At 32.3% G+C, this 22347-nt stretch overlaps 4 protein-coding genes across 7 annotated transcripts; 2 read left to right on the top strand and 2 right to left on the bottom strand.

Moving 5' to 3' along the window:
- Window positions 1-982: 982 nt before the first annotated feature.
- On the bottom strand, window positions 983-3363 carry LOC143183333 (facilitated trehalose transporter Tret1). The gene is made up of 2 exons (XM_076384856.1): window positions 3312-3363; window positions 983-2364 (listed from the first exon to the last, which is right to left on the bottom strand). The coding sequence occupies exons 1-2, from the start codon at window positions 3361-3363 to the stop codon at window positions 983-985; spliced, it is 1434 nt and encodes a 477-aa protein (XP_076240971.1).
- Window positions 3364-6431: 3068 nt separating this feature from the next.
- Window positions 6432-10808, top strand: Tsp97e (Tetraspanin 97E). 4 transcript variants are annotated; one of them, XR_013002534.1, is made up of 7 exons: window positions 6432-6673; window positions 7065-7232; window positions 7352-7450; window positions 7527-7652; window positions 7728-7856; window positions 8039-8166; window positions 8359-8973. XR_013002534.1 is itself a non-coding variant. In XM_076384220.1 (6 exons), exons 1-6 carry the CDS (start codon window positions 6614-6616, stop codon window positions 10484-10486), a joined length of 606 nt encoding a protein of 201 aa, XP_076240335.1. In that variant the 5' UTR covers window positions 6432-6613; the 3' UTR covers window positions 10487-10808. The 4 variants fall into 4 exon arrangements, 3 of the variants coding, with proteins under 3 accessions (XP_076240335.1, XP_076240336.1, XP_076240334.1); XM_076384220.1 differs by lacking the exons at window positions 8039-8166; window positions 8359-8973 and adding an exon at window positions 10463-10808; XM_076384221.1 differs by lacking the exon at window positions 8039-8166.
- Window positions 10809-16018: 5210 nt separating this feature from the next.
- LOC143184092 (cyclin-dependent kinase 2) lies at window positions 16019-18665 on the top strand. Its single transcript, XM_076386080.1, has 5 exons — window positions 16019-16331; window positions 17347-17542; window positions 17618-17890; window positions 18010-18213; window positions 18298-18665. The coding sequence occupies exons 1-5, from the start codon at window positions 16216-16218 to the stop codon at window positions 18406-18408; spliced, it is 900 nt and encodes a 299-aa protein (XP_076242195.1). The 5' UTR covers window positions 16019-16215; the 3' UTR covers window positions 18409-18665.
- A 257-nt stretch (window positions 18666-18922) lies between these two features.
- LOC143184093 (uncharacterized) lies at window positions 18923-22272 on the bottom strand. The gene is made up of 2 exons (XM_076386081.1): window positions 19554-22272; window positions 18923-19439 (listed from the first exon to the last, which is right to left on the bottom strand). The coding sequence occupies exon 2, from the start codon at window positions 19419-19421 to the stop codon at window positions 19068-19070; it is 354 nt and encodes a 117-aa protein (XP_076242196.1). The 5' UTR covers window positions 19422-19439; window positions 19554-22272; the 3' UTR covers window positions 18923-19067.
- Between the last annotated feature and the right edge of the window lie 75 nt (window positions 22273-22347).

Raw genomic sequence — 22347 nt, 5'->3', positions numbered from 1 at the left:
TTTACGATTAATTAATATCTATCAGTCTCAACGTTTAACCCTGCCTGAAAGGGACAGAAGATGGTCATGCGAATTTGCTCTTCACACGATCGGGGCCCTATAGTCGCACACGTGTACACTTTCGCACGATTTTCGAAAGATTCATTTGATGGTCTTCTATCAAAACGAATTTACGTTATCCTTTGTTAGAATCGCTTCGGTTGATAACACTACCCTTGATTACATACACGATGTATCGTTGAGAAATACTGATTATTTGTGCATTGCATAAAAAATGTAAAAGAATAATTACATGTATATAAAGATTTGAATTGTTCATATTACCTTCTCGCTGCTTCGTGCTACTCTCAGTCAGTTATTTTGAAAATTAACAAATCTACACTTATCTTCACTAGTGAAGATGATATATAAAAGAAACTGTATGATACGTATTCTTCAATAATCAATCATAAAAACTTAGTCAAAAAAGAATAAACTGGTCATCTCAACCGAAGCAAATTCATGCAAATGAATTATACATATAAGGGCCCACATTTAAGGAATAAACAGTTGTTCCTAACGCTTAAACGTTTGATAATTAGACTTTGGTATTTAGATCAAAGCTTGGCAAGTATTCATTTAAAAAATCTTCTCATTTTAAAATAGTAAATACTTTCTTTCTGTTCCTGATATTGAATATTTTTATGTTTGAATTTTTTTTAAGTGAGACGATAAACATTACCATCTTTAATATCTTTGCTGAAATTTTACTTTGGTAAGATCAAATACTTCTTTTATCCTCAGAATTTCAAAGACGTGAAAAATGGTAATAATTATCGCCTCGTAGATTCAACTTCAATAACAAAACAACCTATAAGTCTAATTACCTCTAGTAAGAGATTTCGTTGTAAGTACTAATCAATAGTCTATCATTTTCTATCGAATAAAACGCTATCTATAAAAATTACGAAAATAAAGTAGGACTTTTCATTTAGTGCCTAGTTTAAACTATGGTACTTACACGAATATCCCTCTCATTTTTCTTTATATCTTGCTTCTTCGTTTTCTTCCTACAGTTCAATTCCTCCTGTATCTCCAACAGCGACTTCCCTTTCGTTTCCGGGACCATGAAAAAGATAAAGATGATCCCAAGGTAACAGGTAGCCGCGAACCAACCAAATGAAGCGTAAACCCCCCAAGAATCCGATACAACTTGGTACATCTTCGAAACGATAAATGCTAAAAGGGAACCCCATATGTTCGCCAAGGACACGGCAGCCCCTTTCACGTTCGTCGGGAAAAGCTCTCCCAGCATCATGTAGGGCAATGGGTTTAAGCCTAACGCGATAATAAGCTCGTAAAATATTACAGAGGCATGAAGAATCCAACCAAAGTCGGTCATATCCACTAGCATCTGGAACTTTAATAAGTAAAACGCTCCAGCAACGGTCAAGGACAGCCCGCCGAGCAGAGTGGTGACCAGGAGCAAGGGTCTCCTCCCTAGCTGGTCCACCAAAGCTGCAGCCCCCACGCCAGCAACTAGTTGAAGAACGCTCAGAATGATCACTGCAATCGCAGCAGACAATCCCGTGTCAGCCTCCTCGAGAATCTCTTGCGTGTACGATTCTATGGCGGCTATGCCGCTGAACTGAAGGATCAGCTGGAGGCCAAAGCTGACCAGCACAGCCTTCCTGTTCCCAGTGGTGTTGAAGAGGTCCCAGAAGTGTCCCTTGTCGCTCAGGTCACGGATCACTGTCTTCTGCATTTGCTCCAGGTCCTCCTCCAGCTGGTTCTCTGAAGCGTGCCTCTTCAGGCGCTTCAAACTTTTCACCGCGTCCTTCTCGCGATTCCTCATTAATAAATAGTAAGGGGACTCTGGCATCCAGGTGAATGTTAGAAAGAAGACTACGGGGATTAGAGCGCAACTGTAGGCCAGGCATTCGTACGAGACGAAGGGGCCAATCACGTGCGCGTAGAGCTCGCCGAATGTTACCATTAGCTTGATAAAGGACCCCATGGAACCTCTGATTTCTTTATCAGCGATCTCGCCGATGTACATGGGACAGACGACGTACGCCACGCCGAGGCCGATCCCGCTGGTGAACCTTGACACGTAGAGGACGTACGGGTTCCAGGCTGTGATTATTAGGACCCAACCAATGGCGAGTGGCACCACTCCTACCAGAAGGCAGATTTTGCGACCGATGCGGTCTACTAATAGTGCTGCGAGTACGTTGCCAGGGATCGAGCCGAGGAGAGTGAATGAGGCGATCCATGAAGCGTCATCCGAGGTAAGGTGTAGTTGAGAGTCTGGAGACTTCAGCTTTGGTAGGATCGGGGACGTCCAGCCTATGTGAGAGCCTGACGTTGCCATCGACAAGGTGGCTGTTTTGGGAAGGGGGAAGTGAAGAATATATTATGAGAAATATGAGAATGAGAAGACAGTAATATAGAGATAATAATAACAGGGTGTCCCAGAACTGATGGCACAAGCGAAGAGCCAGTGATTTTATATGAAAAAACAAGTCGAAAATATAGAATAAGCTTTTTGGTATCGTGCTTCATTTTCGAGAAAATTGAGTTTGAATTATGGTTGGGTACAAACATACGGAAGTACAGGTTTGGGTGCTTGAAGAGTAGACGGGGTAAGGGGGATACTCGGTCTGACTACTGACTGTCTCTACTGTACGCTAGAAGCATTCCTCTTTTTCTGTTTACTCCTCAAACGATTAAAACTGTAAGTAATTCGGTATACTTGTACTCGGTTAAAATTCGAAGTCAATTTTTTTGAAAACGAAATATGATATCAACAATTTTTATTCAACCTTTTTTCGTTTATATCACCAGTTCTGGGATACCCTGTATTATATTGCATCATAAAGGACTGTTTAGTTAGAGATAGAGAAAAGATCAGGTTGTCGATGAAGACATGAGGTCGATTATCGTCTTTGAAATAGTAAATTTATGTATATTTTATGTTCCTTAAAATTGAATCAAGGTAGCTACAGCATGGTTATAAAAGAGTAATCACGTTCCTAACAGGATCATATAAGGTGATTTCTCTCCTATAAGCGCTCTGATTGAATTATGAATATTCTATGAAACCATGCAAAATCAATAAGTTTGGATAATTCGTAGCTAATGGTACGTTAATGGTCTTATCTGTCCTATACAAGATACATAGTAGTTTCTAGAATTTTAGTTACATTCATTCTAAAAATAGACTTTAGAGCTCGTTAAACTTATAGTTCTATCTGTATGACTAAAGGGCTGGATTCTCGTTAGACGAGAATTAGGTTTCCTACGATTTAGGTCACTTGCTCTAAAATTACCTGTAATCGCTGCTAAATACTGCGGCCACCATTTGATGCGCGATTCGTTCATACTTCTTATTTCTTCTTTTACTGGACTGGAATAATTGAGACCAATTATTAGGAAATTATTTTGTAAACTATTATCCAACTTCAGAACTTTTAGAACATTTTTAATTTTTTATTTGTTAGCGTCAATTGAATATTTACGATTACACAATCGAAATATTATTTTAATTTGAGATTTCTTTACGATGGTAAAACATAGGAAAATTCTATTAAATGGTAATTGAATGTAAGTCTGCTTAGTAATGTTGCTTACAGAGATAGTGATGAAACGAGACAATGCCACCAGGATGAACGACGTTTGATGTTCTTCGTGCCTCTTTTCACTGCATTCTAAGTAGATAATGTGAGAGCCTAATGACGGTGTACTACATTTTATATATCAGTTTATCAGTGAATCTGTTATCACAATCGAATTTCGGGCAATCCCCACTTTTCCATTAGTAAAAATCACTACTACCTTTGAGGTAGCGAAAACAAACAGAATGAATTTCTAGAATACTCTGAAATCTAAAACTAGGAATAAAATAATTTCTTTGAATTAATATTCGGTGATGCAATTAATTACAGGATCTCCAACATTACTATTTTTAATTTGAAATCAGATTCTACAGTGTTAATTACAGTGTAATTAACACTTTGCATTAACACTCTGCATTTGCCATAATTAGTACACGTGTTATCATATTATCTATAACCTTGGTACTTACATCTCGCTCTATTTCTATCATTACTTTCAGGATATGAATTAAATGTGCATATTATGCATGTATTTCTAAAGACAATATCAGAATATTTTAATTCATTTGTTACACGTAATGTGATAAAATAGTAAAAGATAATTCAAATAGGTTCTGTTATAAACAAAATATTTTTAAAACAGAGAACAGTAACTATAATTACAATTCAGTGTTAATTAATATGTTAATAATGAAATCAGTGTTAATAATGAATTACACTGTAATTACAGTGTTGATTATACAGTTTTAATTAATAACACTGTAATTACAATGTAGTTAACACTGAATTGTAGTTCTGTTCTCTGTTTTCAAAATATTTTGTTTATAACAGGTCCTATTTACCTTTCACTATTTTATCAAATTACGTGAACAGATGGATTAAAATATTCTGATATTGTCTTTAGAAATACATACATAGTATGCACATTTTAATTCATATCCTGAAAGTAATGATAGAAATAGAACGAGATGTAATTACCAAGGTTATAGATAACATGATAACACGTGTACCAATTATGGCAAATGCAGAGTATTGCAAACACGCACCATATGAAAATATGCACATTAGAATTATCTATCGCACTAAACGCGAACGCTAAATTTACTCGGTAGTAGCTACAAGAAGTATAGAATATTGCAACTTTATAATTTTAAACACTTGTGCCATATAATTTATCACAGTACAAAGAAGTAGTCGATAAAATTATTCAATGGAATGGAGGTACCAAAAGAAGCAATTTTAAACAAGTGACATTCTCTTGTTTTTAGCATTTGGTAAACATTAATTCATATGATGAAATTTCCAGACAGATGTCGTATATCTAAAACATTAACAAAGCGAGAAGACGTTTAAAGCTGATACAGAAGTCTGTGAACGAGGATAATATTTATTGAGACGAACTAATTGTTTCAAACAGAAGTACGAACATTGTTCGGTACAGAGGTACTCAATTATAAGTTAGTTTTAAATTTTGAAAATTTGATCATTTGAAATCGCTCCACCGGAAGAAGCGAAACAAAATATTGGAGATGTCACGTGTATCAGTGCGTGTAACAATACTTGTGTATTTAATACAATGATACTGTTTTGTTTAGAAGGTACTTGATTACGTAAGTAATTGCATGTTCATGTACAATGTATCTTATTATAAGAATTTCTGTTTAGAAACTGTACGCAGGGTTTCTATACACATATTCAAATGTTTTTCGCATATTTACCCTCTTTTTAATTTTATTTTTTAATTTGCAATGGCATATTCAATTCAATAAGAAAATTATTTTCTTATAAATGCATATTTTCTATTAAATGCACATCAAAGGAAACTCTTCACAAAGAGGTAGATATACCGGAAAACTGTACGTATTACGATTTATGATATTAAACATTCATTATTTTGAATAAATCTTGTATCCAATAGACACACAACACTCTTACACGTTATCTCGTACAGTTAATTGGAATTTCGTATGTTGACTGTTTAATCTTTACACTTGTTATCGCGCTGTATTTATGGTATCTATTTTTATTGCGAGAATTGAGTGATCTTTAAAAGAACGAGGAAAATTTCGCACCGAATTTTACACTGAAATTGATGCACTCAAATGATCTTCAATATTATAGAATTGTATAACTTAAAAAAAGTATGTTATTGGTATCCTACTTATGAATGGTAGAAACATTTCATTTTCGTTTTCTTTACATCCTAGATGTACAGGGTGATTCATAACATGTGGGACACACTGTATTGTAAGTATCAATTGTATGCCTAAGAACAATGAAGAAAAGTCATATAAATACGTGTCCAGGCCGAACAGAGAGTTTGCTCTGTTTGTAAAATTCATTATATCTCATAAACGAAGATAGATAGGACATGTGTTTATATGACTTTTTTCCATTGTTTTTAAACATACAAGCAATTTCCGAAGTGGGTCCCACATGTTATGAAACACCCTATATATCTACTACAATGCTGAAAACTATTTTTTAAATCGTATTATTATAATTAAACCATCCAGCTAGAAGAATAAGAATCTTTCACAATTTACGATCGATATATTTTCACATCTATTTGATTTTGTTCAGGTAACTTAAGTTGTCGTACTCGTAAAAAATTTAGAAATATCACATTAAAAATAACTAAAAATAATGAAATTACTATTAGTATTACTCAAAACGTATAGTATCTCATTAAAAATTGACGAAAGCACAGTTAACTCAAATAAGTCGTTTCTTTTAAGAATTTGAAGTTCGCGCGCCATAGTGCATCGAGAGATCGAACTCGTTCGAATTTACTCGAAATGTGCAGTGCAAGCAGTCGTAAGTTGCTGCCGTCAGTATAGGGGTGCTGAGACATTTATTCCAATTTATTCAGCCTCTTAATTGGTGTACATGGATTTCTCTCTTTAATTCTTTATATCCAAAACAAAGTGCAAATTCTTAGAATACTGTGATTGAATAAATTGAGAATTTATACTCGTGAGTAAACACGTCGTGAGGAAAAAGACTCATATACGAAGATGTGTGGCGGCTTTACGTGCTCGAAAAATGCATTAACGGCACTAAACATCCTTTATATTGTAAGCAAAACTTCTGAGATTATTAGCGTATAGATTACTTCGAATATAATACCTTTGACTTTATTCATATTTTACTTTAATCTTCATATGCTTCTCTATAGTACAAAACATTAATGCTCCATTTTTCCCTCATTATCTTTGATCACAAGTTCACTATTTATCTCCTATTTTCACTGGGTAAACACTATTTAATGCACTTTGTTGGAAAGTATTTTCTGACCTCATTTGAATACTTGATAGATATTGTAGACAATCAGTAAGTGAAAGTAATCATTAAAAATAGGGCAAGTTTCCTTTAATATTTTTGAATTGCATAAATATGCATAAAATTGTTCCTTGATGTAAATCGATATCCATGAAAGTTATATTAACATGTATTTCAACATTTTAGGTTGTTGCATTTATTTTAATTGGTGTTGCTGTCTACGGAAGGGCTTCTGCATTAGTCACAAATCTTCCTATAATTGGAGGAATCTTAGCATGTGGTGTAATATTAATTCTGATTTCAATAATAGGGCTTATTGGTGCTGTTAAGCATCATCAAGTTTTATTATTCTTTGTATCCTTTTCAAAGTTTATAATCAAGCAAGAATAAAACAATAATAATTAAGTTGTTCAATAGTTTAACAATATATTCATAATGTTGTATTAATATAATCCTTAATCAAATTTGTATAGTACATGCTTATTTTGTTCTTACTGTTTCTGATTCAATTCAGTATTGCTTGTGCGTGTCTTGCTGTTAACACCAAACAACAAGAACAACTAGCAGAGCAGGTATTATAAATATGCTTGAATCATTATTCAATGTATGATTATTTTTCAAAACCAAAGATAACTTGAACATTTTTAGGGTTGGAGGCATGTTGCAGATGATTTGAGAGGAAAAGTACAAACTACTTTTAATTGCTGTGGATTTAACAGCACTGTGACTGACATTTTAGATGAACAGCATCCATTGTCTTGCAAAGCTGTCAATGTAAATAGTTATAAGTACATGTTAAGTCACATGCAATGTCTAAAAATTGTCACAATTTTATCATATCTGTTTTAGAAAATTTGTTGCCAGTATACTACAGATCCAGGATGTGCGTGTACATCATGTATGCAAAAGCTACAATCTACGATTGATTATGCATTCAAATTGTGTGGCAGCATAGGATTATTCTTCAGTTTTACTGAGGTAAAATGTTATTAATATTACTATTCTCTATAATATTTTTTAATTAATATATTTTTACATTCATTTTAAAGGACCATTGTGAACATTGCATATGTTGCTTAGAAAATATGTTATATTTGTGAAATGTTTCAGTCTGTTGCAATGAACAGTATTATTTAGTTAATGCTATATACCCATTACAGTTCATTGGTGTTTGGTTGACCGTCCGGTACAGGAATCAGAAAGATCCACGAGCTAATCCTAGTGCTTTCCTCTAGTCTAACACCATCGCTATGTCCTCTGTTGCCTCATATGATCCTCCTAATAAATGGTGGGTGGTTTCATGTTGTGGTTTTTTATTTGACACATTATCACACTGATATTAAGAAAGGCAATTTCTGTCACTCACACGTTTTATGTACAACACAACATCATACAACATTTGAAGAGCTTAATATATATCAGTAGTTTCAGTAATGTCCACTCAGCTCATTTTAAATTGTGTTTATTTATTCTCTTCCAGGTGATTGCTGCTTTCATAGCACGACGTTACAGGAATCAATTAAACCCACATCAAAAAGCTGTTTTTTCTTGACACGATTATTTCCATTGAAATAATTCATAATTTTTAAGTCTACTAACTTTTACTTTTTAACAGGAACGCTAGATTTTAATAACATATGGATGAGAGGCCCAATTTTACTTGCTCTTTGGTATTATATTATTTAAAAATGATTGATTACTTGGAGACGAAAAAACTAATTAATTTTACTTTACAATACACAATTTAACATATAATATAATTTCCAATGAACTATTTATCTCACTGCAGTTGATAATGCTTAACAAGAAAATCTGACATAATTTGAAAATGGGCCATCATAGATCTTAGCACAGATTAGATAATCAACAGCCGAAATGTGTGCTCTAGTCATCCATTTAGAACAATTGTACTAAGACTCAATGCGCCTTGTAGTGTAATATTTAGATACATTTACGCGGGTGTATTTGTATGACACTTGCTTTATTTACGTATAAGGAACATTTTGTGAATACGATTCATTATTTACTATCCTTAGTAAACTCATTTCTTGTCAAAAGAAAAACCTTTCAAAAAATGTATCTGTATGGACCTTTATGAGATATATAATTTTTTGTTTATTACCTAATTTTTTCTAATTTAAGTAGGATTCTGTAATTTCATTGTTTTAATAATGTATACAATGTATATAAGTATTGGTAGAACATATTTAGTTCTAATTTATGTAGTCAAATGTAAATTTAAAAAATAAGCTGATTTTTTTGGATTTTAACTTAAAACAATTTTACTCACTTTTATTCTAATTTAAAGCAATTTATTATTAGCTCTAACATATTAGTGGTATCTTAGTAATGAATCAAACATTTATTCTATAATGATAATTAATATGATTATTAACGTATACAAAAACATTTATTGTGTGTTATCGTAATACTGCCACATATTATAATAATGCCATAATTGTCATGTTCACAGTTTTTTAATTAATGATTTCTTTCTTATGATTTTTACATTTACTTTCTTTTTATTAAAATTTGGTATCTATATTGTTTAAAATGCTTTCATGATAACATGGTAGTTGCATTATTAAAACCTGGAATCATTTTATATTGTTTCACAATGACTATACTGCTTCGTTATAATTGCAGTAACTGTATTAAATTATAATTCTCGTGCTTGAAGCCATTTGATTTAATTTTATCTAATTGATTCTTATATCAACAAATTATGACCATTATATCTGAAATACATATTGCATATTCATTATGAAATAAACAGCATAAAATATATTTAATTATGCATGTTAATATTCCATATCAGTGTTGCATTTATGCTGAATAAATGCAAATATTTTCAACCATGCAGGAGATACTTACTCTGACATAGTTGATGTATTAAAATGTTTCCTTTTATCTTATGGTGCATCTACTTTATAGTACTCTTGGATTTTAATATATTAACCCTTTATTACATGAAAACATTTTTTAAATAATTGAAACAGTAAAGAGGATTAAATTTATGAAACAATTTTATGAGTAAACTACAAACAAAGCTACGGAAAAACAGAGCATCTAATATATTAGATATTAAAATAAACTTTATGCACACATTTGTGTGTGCTGAATTTGGACCATGCAATAAGGGATTAGTACATACCACAATTATATTATGCTACATTCCAATATTTATAATTAATTCACAAAATAATACATATGCTTATTAATTATGCATCATATTAACACAACAGTGTATAACAGCTATAGTTTATAAGTACATAATGTATCTCAAATGAGGATAATAATAATTTGTGCATGAAATTATTTTAAACATTAGGAAAGCAAAATAAATCACTCTACAATATGTAAATGTATGTATCAGTCATGAAAGAAAATTATATAAACTACAGTGATGCAAAATAAAATATAAATTATATATGTATTAGAGATTGTATGTTAATTTATTATAATAAATATAATCATCATATTTACAAATATTCTTGCATGATAAAGATTTTAAAATTTATTTAAAATATTTTATATACAATGATAATGAAATAAAACGTTGTATTCAATTGCATTCTTCTCAGCCTTTTATTCAAGGAGTCATATAACGACTACATTGCCTGCGGTACACCATCACTTTTTTACATTATGACGTCAAAGGAAAACGTCTTGTCCCAGCATATGGCAATCCTAATGATGCATTAATCTTTATTGCCCAGTTTACCTGTTTTGCATCAAATCAACAAGGCATAAATACCTTGCACAGCCAGCGTGTTCTTCAGTCGTTCCAGAACTTCCGAAAAGTGCGCATTACATTTCATGATCTATGTACAAGACTCATTGGACTTTCCTATTATTATGTTCAAAAAATTGTACATTACAATTGTATGAAATATTCTTAAACAATTTATAAGAGTAAAAGTCATTGTACAAACACCGAACGTTTCTACATTACTTACACACCACACCTGTCACGTTCCTCCTTCTCTGTCCAAAGATATTACGTTTATTATTGAAACTTGGCATTTTTAGTAACTTCGTTAAAACTCCAAGATACACTCTATCACATCATGTTATCCTCATACTTCAGCACGTGTTGCACAAAAGCTATTGTTACACATTAACCACAATTAAGAACTCGAAATGCCTCTTTTGGTACCATCTTCTCCTGATACTTATCTATATTTTCCACAAAAGCCAAAGCTACACGATGGTAAGTATTGAGAACTCTAAATACTTCTAGTGGTATCATGTTCTCCTGGTACCTACCAACATATAACTTTGGGTTTTGGCGAAAATAAAGGTAAGTATTGAGAATTCGAGATACCTCTTATGGTATCATGTTCTCCTGATACTTACCTTTAATTTCGACAATCGCCAGAGCTACATATTTGTAAGTATTGAGAAATCGGGATACCTCCTATGGTATCATGTTCTCCTGATACTTACCTTTAATTTCGACAAAAGCCAGAGTTACATATTGGTAAGTATTGAGAAATCGGGATACCTCCTATGGTATCATGTTCTCCTGATACTTACCTTTAATTTCGACAAAAGCCAAAGTTACATATTGGTAGGTATTGAGAAATCGGGATACCTCCTATGATATTATGTTCTCCTGATACATATCTTTAATTTTGCCAAAAGCCAAAGTTACATATTAGTAAGTATTGAGAATTCCAGATACCTCCTATGATATTATGTTCTCCTGATACTTACCTTTAATTTTGCCAAATTCTGAAGTTGCATATTGGTAAGTAATGAGAAATCGGGATACCTCCTATGGTATCATGTTCTCCTGATACTTTCCTTTAATTTTTCCAAATTCTGTAGTTCCGTATTGGTAAGTATTGAGAATTCGAGATACCTCCTATGGTATCATGTTCTCCTGATACTTACCTTTAATTTCGACAAAAGCCAGAGTTACATATTGGTAAGTATTGAGAAATCGGGATACCTCCTATGGTATCATGTTCTCCTGATACTTACCTTTAATTTCGACAATCGCCAGAGCTACATATTTGTAAGTATTGAGAAATCGGGATACCTCCTATGGTATCATGTTCTCCTGATACTTACCTTTAATTTCGACAAAAGCCAGAGTTACATATTGGTAAGTATTGAGAAATCGGGATACCTCCTATGGTATCATGTTCTCCTGATACTTACCTTTAATTTCGACAAAAGCCAAAGTTACATATTGGTAGGTATTGAGAAATCGGGATACCTCCTATGATATTATGTTCTCCTGATACATATCTTTAATTTTGCCAAAAGCCAAAGTTACATATTAGTAAGTATTGAGAATTCCAGATACCTCCTATGATATTATGTTCTCCTGATACTTACCTTTAATTTTGCCAAATTCTGAAGTTGCATATTGGTAAGTATTGAGAAATCGGGATACCTCCTATGGTATCATGTTCTCCTGATACTTTCCTTTAATTTTTCCAAATTCTGTAGTTCCGTATTGGTAAGTATTGAGAATTCGAGATACCTCCTATGGTATCATGTTCTCCTGATACTTACCTTTAATTTCGACAAAAGCCAGAGTTACATATTGGTAAGTATTGAGAAATCGGGATACCTCCTATGGTATCATGTTCTCCTGATACTTACCTTTAATTTCGACAATCGCCAGAGCTACATATTTGTAAGTATTGAGAAATCGGGATACCTCCTATGGTATCATGTTCTCCTGATACTTACCTTTAATTTCGACAAAAGCCAGAGTTACATATTGGTAAGTATTGAGAAATCGGGATACCTCCTATGGTATCATGTTCTCCTGATACTTACCTTTAATTTCGACAAAAGCCAAAGTTACATATTGGTAGGTATTGAGAAATCGGGATACCTCCTATGATATTATGTTCTCCTGATACATATCTTTAATTTTGCCAAAAGCCAAAGTTACATATTAGTAAGTATTGAGAATTCCAGATACCTCCTATGATATTATGTTCTCCTGATACTTACCTTTAATTTTGCCAAATTCTGAAGTTGCATATTGGTAAGTATTGAGAAATCGGGATACCTCCTATGGTATCATGTTCTCCTGATACTTTCCTTTAATTTTTCCAAATTCTGTAGTTCCGTATTGGTAAGTATTGAGAATTCGAGATACCTCCTATGGTATCATGTTCTCCTGATACTTACCTTTAATTTCGACAAAAGCCAGAGTTACATATTGGTAAGTATTGAGAAATCGGGATACCTCCTATGGTATCATGTTCTCCTGATACTTACCTTTAATTTTGCCAAATTCTGAAGTTGCATATTGGTAAGTATTGAGAATTCGAGATACCTCCTATGGTATCATGTTCTCCTGATACTTACCTTTAATTTCGACAAAAGCCAGAGTTACATATTGGTAAGTACTGAGAAATCAGGATACCTCCTAGGGTATCATGTTCTCCTGATACTTTCCTTTAATTTTTCCAAATTCAGTAGTTCCGTATTGGTAAGTATTGAGAATTCGAGATACCTCCTATGGTATCATGTTCTCCTGATACTTACCTTTAATTTCGACAAAAGCCAGAGTTACATATTGGTAAGTATTGAGAAATCGGGATACCTCCTATGGTATCATGTTCTCCTGATACTTACCTTTAATTTCGACAATCGCCAGAGCTACATATTGGTAAGTATTGAGAAATCGTGATACCTCCTATGCTATCATGTTCTCCTGATACTTACCTTTAATTTCGACAATCGCCAGAGTTACATATTGGTAAGTATTGAGAAATCGGGATACCTCCTATGGTATCATGTTCTCCTGATACTTACCTTTAATTTCGACAAAAGCCAGAGTTACATATTAGTAAGTATTGAGAATTCCAGATACCTCCTATGATATTATGTTCTCCTGATACTTACCTTTAATTTTGCCAAATTCTGAAGTTGCATATTGGTAAGTATTGAGAAATCGGGATACCTCCTATGGTATCATGTTCTCCTGATACTTTCCTTTAATTTTTCCAAATTCTGTAGTTCCGTATTGGTAAGTATTGAGAATTCGAGATACCTCCTATGGTATCATGTTCTCCTGATACTTACCTTTAATTTCGACAAAAGCCAGAGTTACATATTGGTAAGTATTGAGAAATCGGGATACCTCCTATGGTATCATGTTCTCCTGATACTTACCTTTAATTTCGACAATCGCCAGAGCTACATATTGGTAAGTATTGAGAAATCGTGATACCTCCTATGCTATCATGTTCTCCTGATACTCACCTTTAATTTCGACAAAAGCCAGAGTTACATATTGGTAAGTATTGAGAAATCAGGATACCTCCTAGGGTATCATGTTCTCCTGATACTTACCTTTAATTTCGACAAAAGCCAAAGTTACATATTGGTAGGTATTGAGAAATCGGGATACCTCCTATGATATTATGTTCTCCTGATACATATCTTTAATTTTGCCAAAAGGCAAAGTTACATATTAGTAAGTATTGAGAACTCCAGATACCTCCTATGTTATTATGTTCTCCTGATACTTACCTTTAATTTTGCCAAATTCGGAAGTTGCATATTGGTAAGTATTGAGAATTCGAGATACCTCCTATGGTATCATGTTCTCCTGATACTCACCTTTAATTTCGACAAAAGCCAGAGTTACATATTGGTAAGTATTGAGAAATCAGGATACCTCCTAGGGTATCATGTTCTCCTGATACTTACCTTTAATTTCGACAAAAGCCAAAGTTACATATTGGTAGGTATTGAGAAATCGGGATACCTCCTATGATATTATGTTCTCCTGATACATATCTTTAATTTTGCCAAAAGGCAAAGTTACATATTAGTAAGTATTGAGAACTCCAGATACCTCCTATGATATTATGTTGTCCTGATACTTACCTTTAATTTTGCCAAATTCTGAAGTTGCATATTGGTAAGTATTGAGAAATCGGGATACCTCCTATGGTATCATGTTCTCCTGATACTTACCTTTAATTTCGACAAAAGCCAGAGTTACATAATGGTAAGTATTGAGAAATCAGGATACCTCCTATGGTATCATGTTCTGCTGATACTTTCATTTTCGCCGAAAGCCGAAGTTACAGGTTGTTAAGCATTAAGCATTACCTTCATTTTGACCAAGTGTTAAAAATTAGGTATTAATCTAATATTTTGTCTAAATATATTGGTCTGAGTCTGAGGTAGCAGTCTGACTGAAATTAAGAACACATTGTACCTTTTTATTTAAGTTATGACCCCGAATGGGGATCTTGGCATCTGAAGCAACGTGGAGTTTTGAAAATGCATGGGAAAGTAATATTTTCTAATGCTTCATTCGGTTGAAAAGGGTAAGAAGTAAAGTTTTGGGTCAATTAAAAATAACTTTTAAAGCTGTTGCATCAGAAACTGATTCTATCTTTCAATTACGGCCATGCGCTTGGAGTTAGAAAACGAGAATTATGACTAGTGGCTCGCATCGAACAGGTAGCGTACTCACAGGCAGGAGTAGGTTTTATGGGAGTGTGAAGTTCGATGAAAGTAGAGTAGGAGACGATGATAGGTCATAGTGGGGGTATGCCATTTGTCCCACGCCCTACGATAATACGTTTGACAGCGGGAAATTCGAACTTCACGATACGTTGTCCTTGATTTCTTAGAGATCATTTTATAATTTATTTGTGTTGATAAGTAACTGTTCTATCAACGATATTTGCTACGCAGAAAGCACTCGGTTCTCGTTAGATTACATTAAATTACCGAAAGTAAACTGCGTTAGACATGATAAGTGTTGAACGTATATCTCTACTTATTGGAATGCGCTGTTGGCAAATGATTCAAACTACAAATGTCTGAGTAAGGATTAACAACGAAAAATAATTAATCAAAAATCCCAGACATATTGATCATCTATAGCAGATTGAATTATAGAAAGTTAAAATATAAGACAGTTATAAAATAAAATCTTTTCAGTTTTCAAATAGAATTCAATAAAATTATCGTTAATGAATTGACGCGTTAAACAATCGAATAAACAGAGTGGTCATTATTGGGGTCACTCACCTGTTACGTTATGATTATTTAATAGTATGAATAATCGTTCGATTCCATCGATTTCTCGAATCGATTATTCTAACCCTCTTAACAAAAATGGCTACTATGGGGTACGCATGTCAAGTGGTTTTGCGGTGTTGATAAACAAAGAATTTCGATAAAATACCTTTAACAGAGTTATTTATTGGAAGTTTTATCGTTCGTCTATGTTATACAAACACGAAATTTCACTTAAGATCCAGAAAGTGATAAAAAATTCACAATTACGGCGGAGTGTCAAAATACTAGCGACAACGTCAAGACTGACGTTGAGGTTATGGACAACTTTGTCAAGATCGAAAAAATAGGGGAAGGGACCTATGGGGTGGTTTATAAAGCGAAAGATAAATTGACTGGGAAACTGGTGGCACTTAAGAAAATTCGTCTTGAGACGTACGTCGACTATAATTTTTATACATACTTTTTAAACTTTTAATTTATATTAAAATGTCGAACATGTCCTAATCGCAGAATAAACGCGGGAATATCTTTAATACTAACTCAAGGCTATCAAAGTTTTACTAAAAAGAATAATCTAAGAATATTAAATACATACTGTAGAATCTGGTTTTGGTATTCTTAACAAAATGAAATGAAACTTTATTATTAATAGTATCTTTTATTCATGTATATACACCTAAAAAAATATAAGTTTGTTAGATGATTTTTATTGTTTCGTATGTACTAACGTAATTTAAGGTATTTTAAATTTATATTTCACACTATACTTAATATTTCATGAATATAATAAATCTCTATTAATTTTAACAATATTTTGTTAAAATTGTATAGTTTTTAAATATTTAGAAAACTTTTATTTCTTTGCGCTAATAATCTATTATCCAATAATATTATAAATGTCTTAGTAATTTGCATATATTAGGGATTATTAAAATATTTCTATCAACGACCAAAATGGTTACCAAATTGGCTGAATTTTTGCTTATATGTATTGCTAACACATCTGCTAACTTGCACATTGGGGTCAGCTGAATCTGCAGGGGCCACGGTACACTAAATTTTCGTAGCACCACATTATTCAGCTTGTCCCATTGTGTCATGCACGCCTGGTTTTTAATTTTATATCTTTTAATTAATTCATCATGAGTACAAATGCTATCACTGGGATTTCCACTATAAGTTTCTCCTTTAGTGGTACTTAGTTGTAGTACAGTGTTTATATTAACCATCAAATCAATGAAACATACTCATCAATTATATTTCTTTAAATTGTTTTAGTTACAATATTTTTTACTGTTGTAAATACATAATATTTCAAGATTTGAAAACTTACTTTATATTTGTATATTTTTACTTGAAAGAACAAAATAAGTCTAATATAAACTGTTTTATGATCATGCAATTAGTATGTATATATGTCTAATAAAATAATATTAATTTACATTAGGGAAAGTGAAGGTGTTCCATCCACTGCAATTCGAGAAATATCTTTGTTAAGAGAACTTGCTCATCCAAATATTGTTCAGTTGTTTGATGTGGTAGATGGAGACAAACATCTTTATCTTGTTTTTGAATTCTTGCAACAGGATTTGAAAAAATTATTAGATTCTGTTAAAGGAGGATTAGATCAAGCCCTTGTAAAGGTATTGCTCTGAAAAATAATCGCTGTTAAAAGTAGGTGCATGCATTGTTCAAAGACAAGTCTGTTATTTTTACAGAGCTATCTATATCAGTTATTGAAAGCAATTTCCTTCTGCCATCTTCATTGCATTTTACACAGAGATTTAAAACCACAGAATCTGTTAATAGATCGTGAGGGCTACATAAAATTGGCAGATTTTGGGTTGGCTAGAACATTTGGTGTTCCTGTCCGAACATATACACATGAAATAGTAACTCTTTGGTACAGAGCACCAGAAATACTTTTAGGAACTAAATTATATTCTATTGCAGTGGACATTTGGAGCCTTGGTTGTATATTTGCAGAGATGGTATAATTTTGATGCTAATAATATATCATTGTTGTATGAGACAGAAATGATTAATGTTAAAACATTGTTTACTTTATATTAATCTAAACTTTCAAAAATAGTAATAGTTGTTTTTATAGGCAACCAGGAGAGCCTTATTTCCAGGAGATTCGGAAATAGATCAACTTTTCAGGATATTTCGTACATTAGGCACACCTGATGAAAGTATCTGGCCAGGTGTAACACAATTAACTAATTATACTTCTATGTTTCCAAATTGGGAACCTCGATGTTTAGATGAAGTTGTGCCTTCTTTTGATTCTGATGCCAAAGATTTGCTGTTGGTAAGGATTGTGCTTCAGTAGTAATTAATTAGTTAATATTTAGGTATGGTTTGATATTAATATTAACAATTCTTATTTTTATAGAAACTTCTAACTTATGATCCTAATCAAAGGATAACAGCAAGAAAGGGATTGAATCATCCTTACTTTACTGGAGTTAGATTAGTTCCACCACCACTGCCAAAGAAAAATTAATCTAGATGTAATCTAGATATTCTAATTTACTGTATTTCATAGTTCTTTTTTATGACAGCATAAAACTGCCAATAATATAATTGTTACAATCAAGTATTTTAGAATCTCCTATTAACATATTAGGCTTCACATTTTTTGTGAACCTTGTTTCCATAAACGTTTCAGTTTCTTTTTGTAAACACCATATTTCAAAAAATTAAGCAAATAATGCACTAATACGTTAGCTGATAAAAAAAGACGAATTATCTCAGGATTATATTTTCAATTAATAAAATATGACGTATCGTAGATTTAATCAACGATCTCTTCTAACTTTGACATATTGAAAGCATTTATGTAATGGAGATATATTTTGCTATGTACATTAAAAGCCGTTTATACATATTTTTAGCATGTATTATTTCGCTTACTAATCCTATTCCTTGTCTACAAAAATATGCATTATTGATTTTAAAGATTAAATGTAGATGTAACATTTTTTATACTGTACCAAACAAATCCATATTTTTGTGAAACTGTATACAATACATAGGTTATTAACACATGGATATCTTTTATATTTCTATATGTATTACAGTTAGAAAATTAATTATTTTCAAGCAAAAATTAATTTTATACAATAATAAATTAATAACCATATGTTAATAAAAATGAATAATTCAGTGTGCAACGCGAGCTACTTCACTAGATGGTTCGATTAATTTCGGTAAAATAACGTTGGACTGTACTTTAGAAGTGGGAGCAATTTCTTGTGGTGTAGTCGATACTAATTTTGGAAGACGTAATTTTTTTGCGGACGTATTCTTGGAAGTATTCGATAATTTCATTCTTTTATTTTGTGTCATATTTTTATTATCTTCCAAATTTAAGCCCTTCGAGGTTCCATTAGCTAAATTGTTAACTGCTTTAGGAATCATTGCAGAAGTAGGCGATACTAGTTTCTGTGCTTTTATTGGAGTAGTTGGCGGGGGTTGTGGCACATCTTTTTTTGGTTGCTCAGTAGAAGACGTCATCCCTTGAGTGCCGTCAACCTGGAAAATAAAATAATTCGAATGAAAATTAAAGGAAATATTCCTAATTTATTTTCAAACTTGAGTGATGATTCGTAGTTTTATTCAAGAATCACAAAGTATGTGCAAACTGACCTTGATTTATCGAGCTGATGAGTAGCAGCGAGCTTCTGTGTCCACTGTGTAGTATGTGATGTGCAAGGATTTAGTATACGCTGTGCCAATTAATCCAAAAAACTAAAGTAAACTCACTAAGTATTATGTCTAATATGTACTTCAGGAGTTGAAATGCACTTGTTCCTACCTAGTATTTAAACATCAGCTTTGAAACTAAATTTAACATTAATGTTCTGTGCTCGTGAATAGCATGTTATGTGCCACAAATACTACTCATTATATTATTGAAAACAGTTATAATATAATATAACTGTGCATCAAAATGATGCTAATTGAATTAGTTTTCCATTTTAGAAAAATTTAAGATCCGAAACTGAATGATATTCGTAGAATTCGTACGCAACAATACGATTTCTAATATGTGATCATTTTAAAAGTAATAGTTTCCTACTAATATGCGATTTATTTCATAACTTTTATCTGAAAATTTTCAGTTTTCATCGAAAAATGTTTATTTAGTATACATTTGTTGGTAAGTGCATAAATTTTCTAGTAATAGTGAACATTATATACTTTTGTATACTTTTATTAAAGTCCCAAATTGTATATGCAGGTAGGAGTATATAGAAGTATACACTTAAATAACTCTGTTGTGTTTTAACTTACTAGAAAGTGATGATAGTAAAAAAATATTCATTTTGAAAGAAAAATTTGTCAAAATGAATATTCACTTCTAGCCATTTTTCTATAAATTTAAATACAACAGAAATATCCAAACATATACTTTTAGATGCTCTATTTACCTTCTATACGTATTAATAAGTGTATACATTTATTTCAGATCGTGTTTTACAGACAATAATATAATAATAATCTTATTTAACTACTTGCATAACGAATATATTTAAATCTTTCTTCAATCTTTCGTTAATTAAAACTCAAAAAGTATTATTAAATATTGAAACTAAAAAGAATTAAATAAGTTCAATGAAAATGATTGGAATGTATATTTAAAAACGAAAGTATTATTGCAAAGAGTGTTATATGTCTTTGGCAGGAATGCCCGATGTTATGCAAATACGAAGTGATTATTAATGATAGTTGCAACGATTGAATGTTACTCGATACTTTATTACCGAATATCGGATGATTAGTCGAATAGAAATATGTATATGTATAGAATGTTTCAAGGTAGGTATCGAAATCGAGTGAATTCTACGTGTAAAAATAAATAAAAGAATATAGAGTTAAATTTTTTCCCACGAAACTTCGTTTTCGAAAAAATCGAATTTGAAACTTCATTGCATACGCTTTTCTAATTCACGGCTTAACAAACTTCATTTTAGTCTCTTCCCCACTATACGGTTACATTTTTGAAATTCGATTTTCTCAAAAGGGAAATTTCACGTGAAAAAGATTTCACTCTATTTCCCCTACCCGATTGTTTCACCCTCTCTGAAACACTCTGCGTAATAATTAATATGGAAGCAATAAACTATATGCAACGTGTATTATATACTCTTCTAGTGTAAGTTGCACGAATCATTCAAAAGTAACGCGATGGAGATACGTCTCTGATACATTTTCACGATTTTAGTTATTCCGTTTCTTCCTCCATCGATTTCATTTTCCTTGTCAACTCTCACTTTCCGCCTCTTCGTGGGTGCAACAAATAAAGGTAGCTCGTATATCTACAAATTGTCTTAATCTACTATTTAAATATAATATGAGACGACATATTCGATGCAGCCTCTGCGATGTGACTTTTATCGTCGACGCATCGAATATTGATTGCGCGTTGTGATACTACGAGTGTTCTCCTTTATTTCTGAAGTTTAAATGGAACCTTTATTGATCTACGTAGATGAAAGGAATTTATTCCACAGGATTTTGGAGTGAATCGACGCTCAACGTCCTATAAAGGATTATCCATTAGAAACGTTCTCGTGATCAAGCTTAGCTAACTCCAGTTTAGTCGCTTTTAAGCTCATTTTAGTTCGCACCTCTTCATCATCTTCGGAAATAAATCAGTGGGTGCAAATATGACTGGCGTATACTTTTGGTTATTAACAGAGAACTTTCTGTTGGCATATTATTCGAGTCGAAAGTGTAATTTATACTATTATACATTGTACGACATTTCGATGGGAAGATCGTCTCGTCGAAAATGATAGTCTGACAAAAGATAACGTCTTGCTTGAATTAACTCTTGGAATAGCAAAATGATAGTCAATAGTTATGTGAGTGTACTATGAATATTAAATAATTTGAATTTATTACAGTGTATATTGTAATTTGTATTCATTTTAATGTAGAATATAAAGAGTGACATTTTATAAACAGAAAGTAAATATTATTATAGATGTAACACAATTAGAAAAAATGATTAAAAGTTTAAAATTGATTTTATTTTGGTACTTCAAGAGTTAACACCAGTTCATTCCGCGAGTGTGATGAATAGTGAAAAACGGGAAAATTATTCAAGTATATCATGCGCGGAGTGTACTCAAATCGTTTTTTTTTTTTTTTTTTTTTTAATTAAATAGAGATAATTCTATTGTGATGATATTTATTATAATATTTTTATGTGTACACTTTGGATTTCATTCGGCACTGTGGTTCGACTCGCATAGTACACTCCGCACGTATTCTTCATTAGCAGCGATGCACAAAAAGATTTAGGTTTATAATTTTTCATAGAATTTAATCGTCATTATCTAAATTACGGGAAATATAAATGAGAAAAATGAAATTATCGCAATGGTAACTGAAAAGTTTGTGCATCACCGTCTTATGTGTCTTCTTCATATCT

The sequence above is a fragment of the Calliopsis andreniformis genome, chromosome 9, assembly GCF_051401765.1.
Source record: "Calliopsis andreniformis isolate RMS-2024a chromosome 9, iyCalAndr_principal, whole genome shotgun sequence".
NCBI classification, from domain to species: Eukaryota; Metazoa; Arthropoda; class Insecta; order Hymenoptera; family Andrenidae; genus Calliopsis; species Calliopsis andreniformis.
This window is presented reverse-complemented; position numbering and strand designations above follow the sequence as displayed.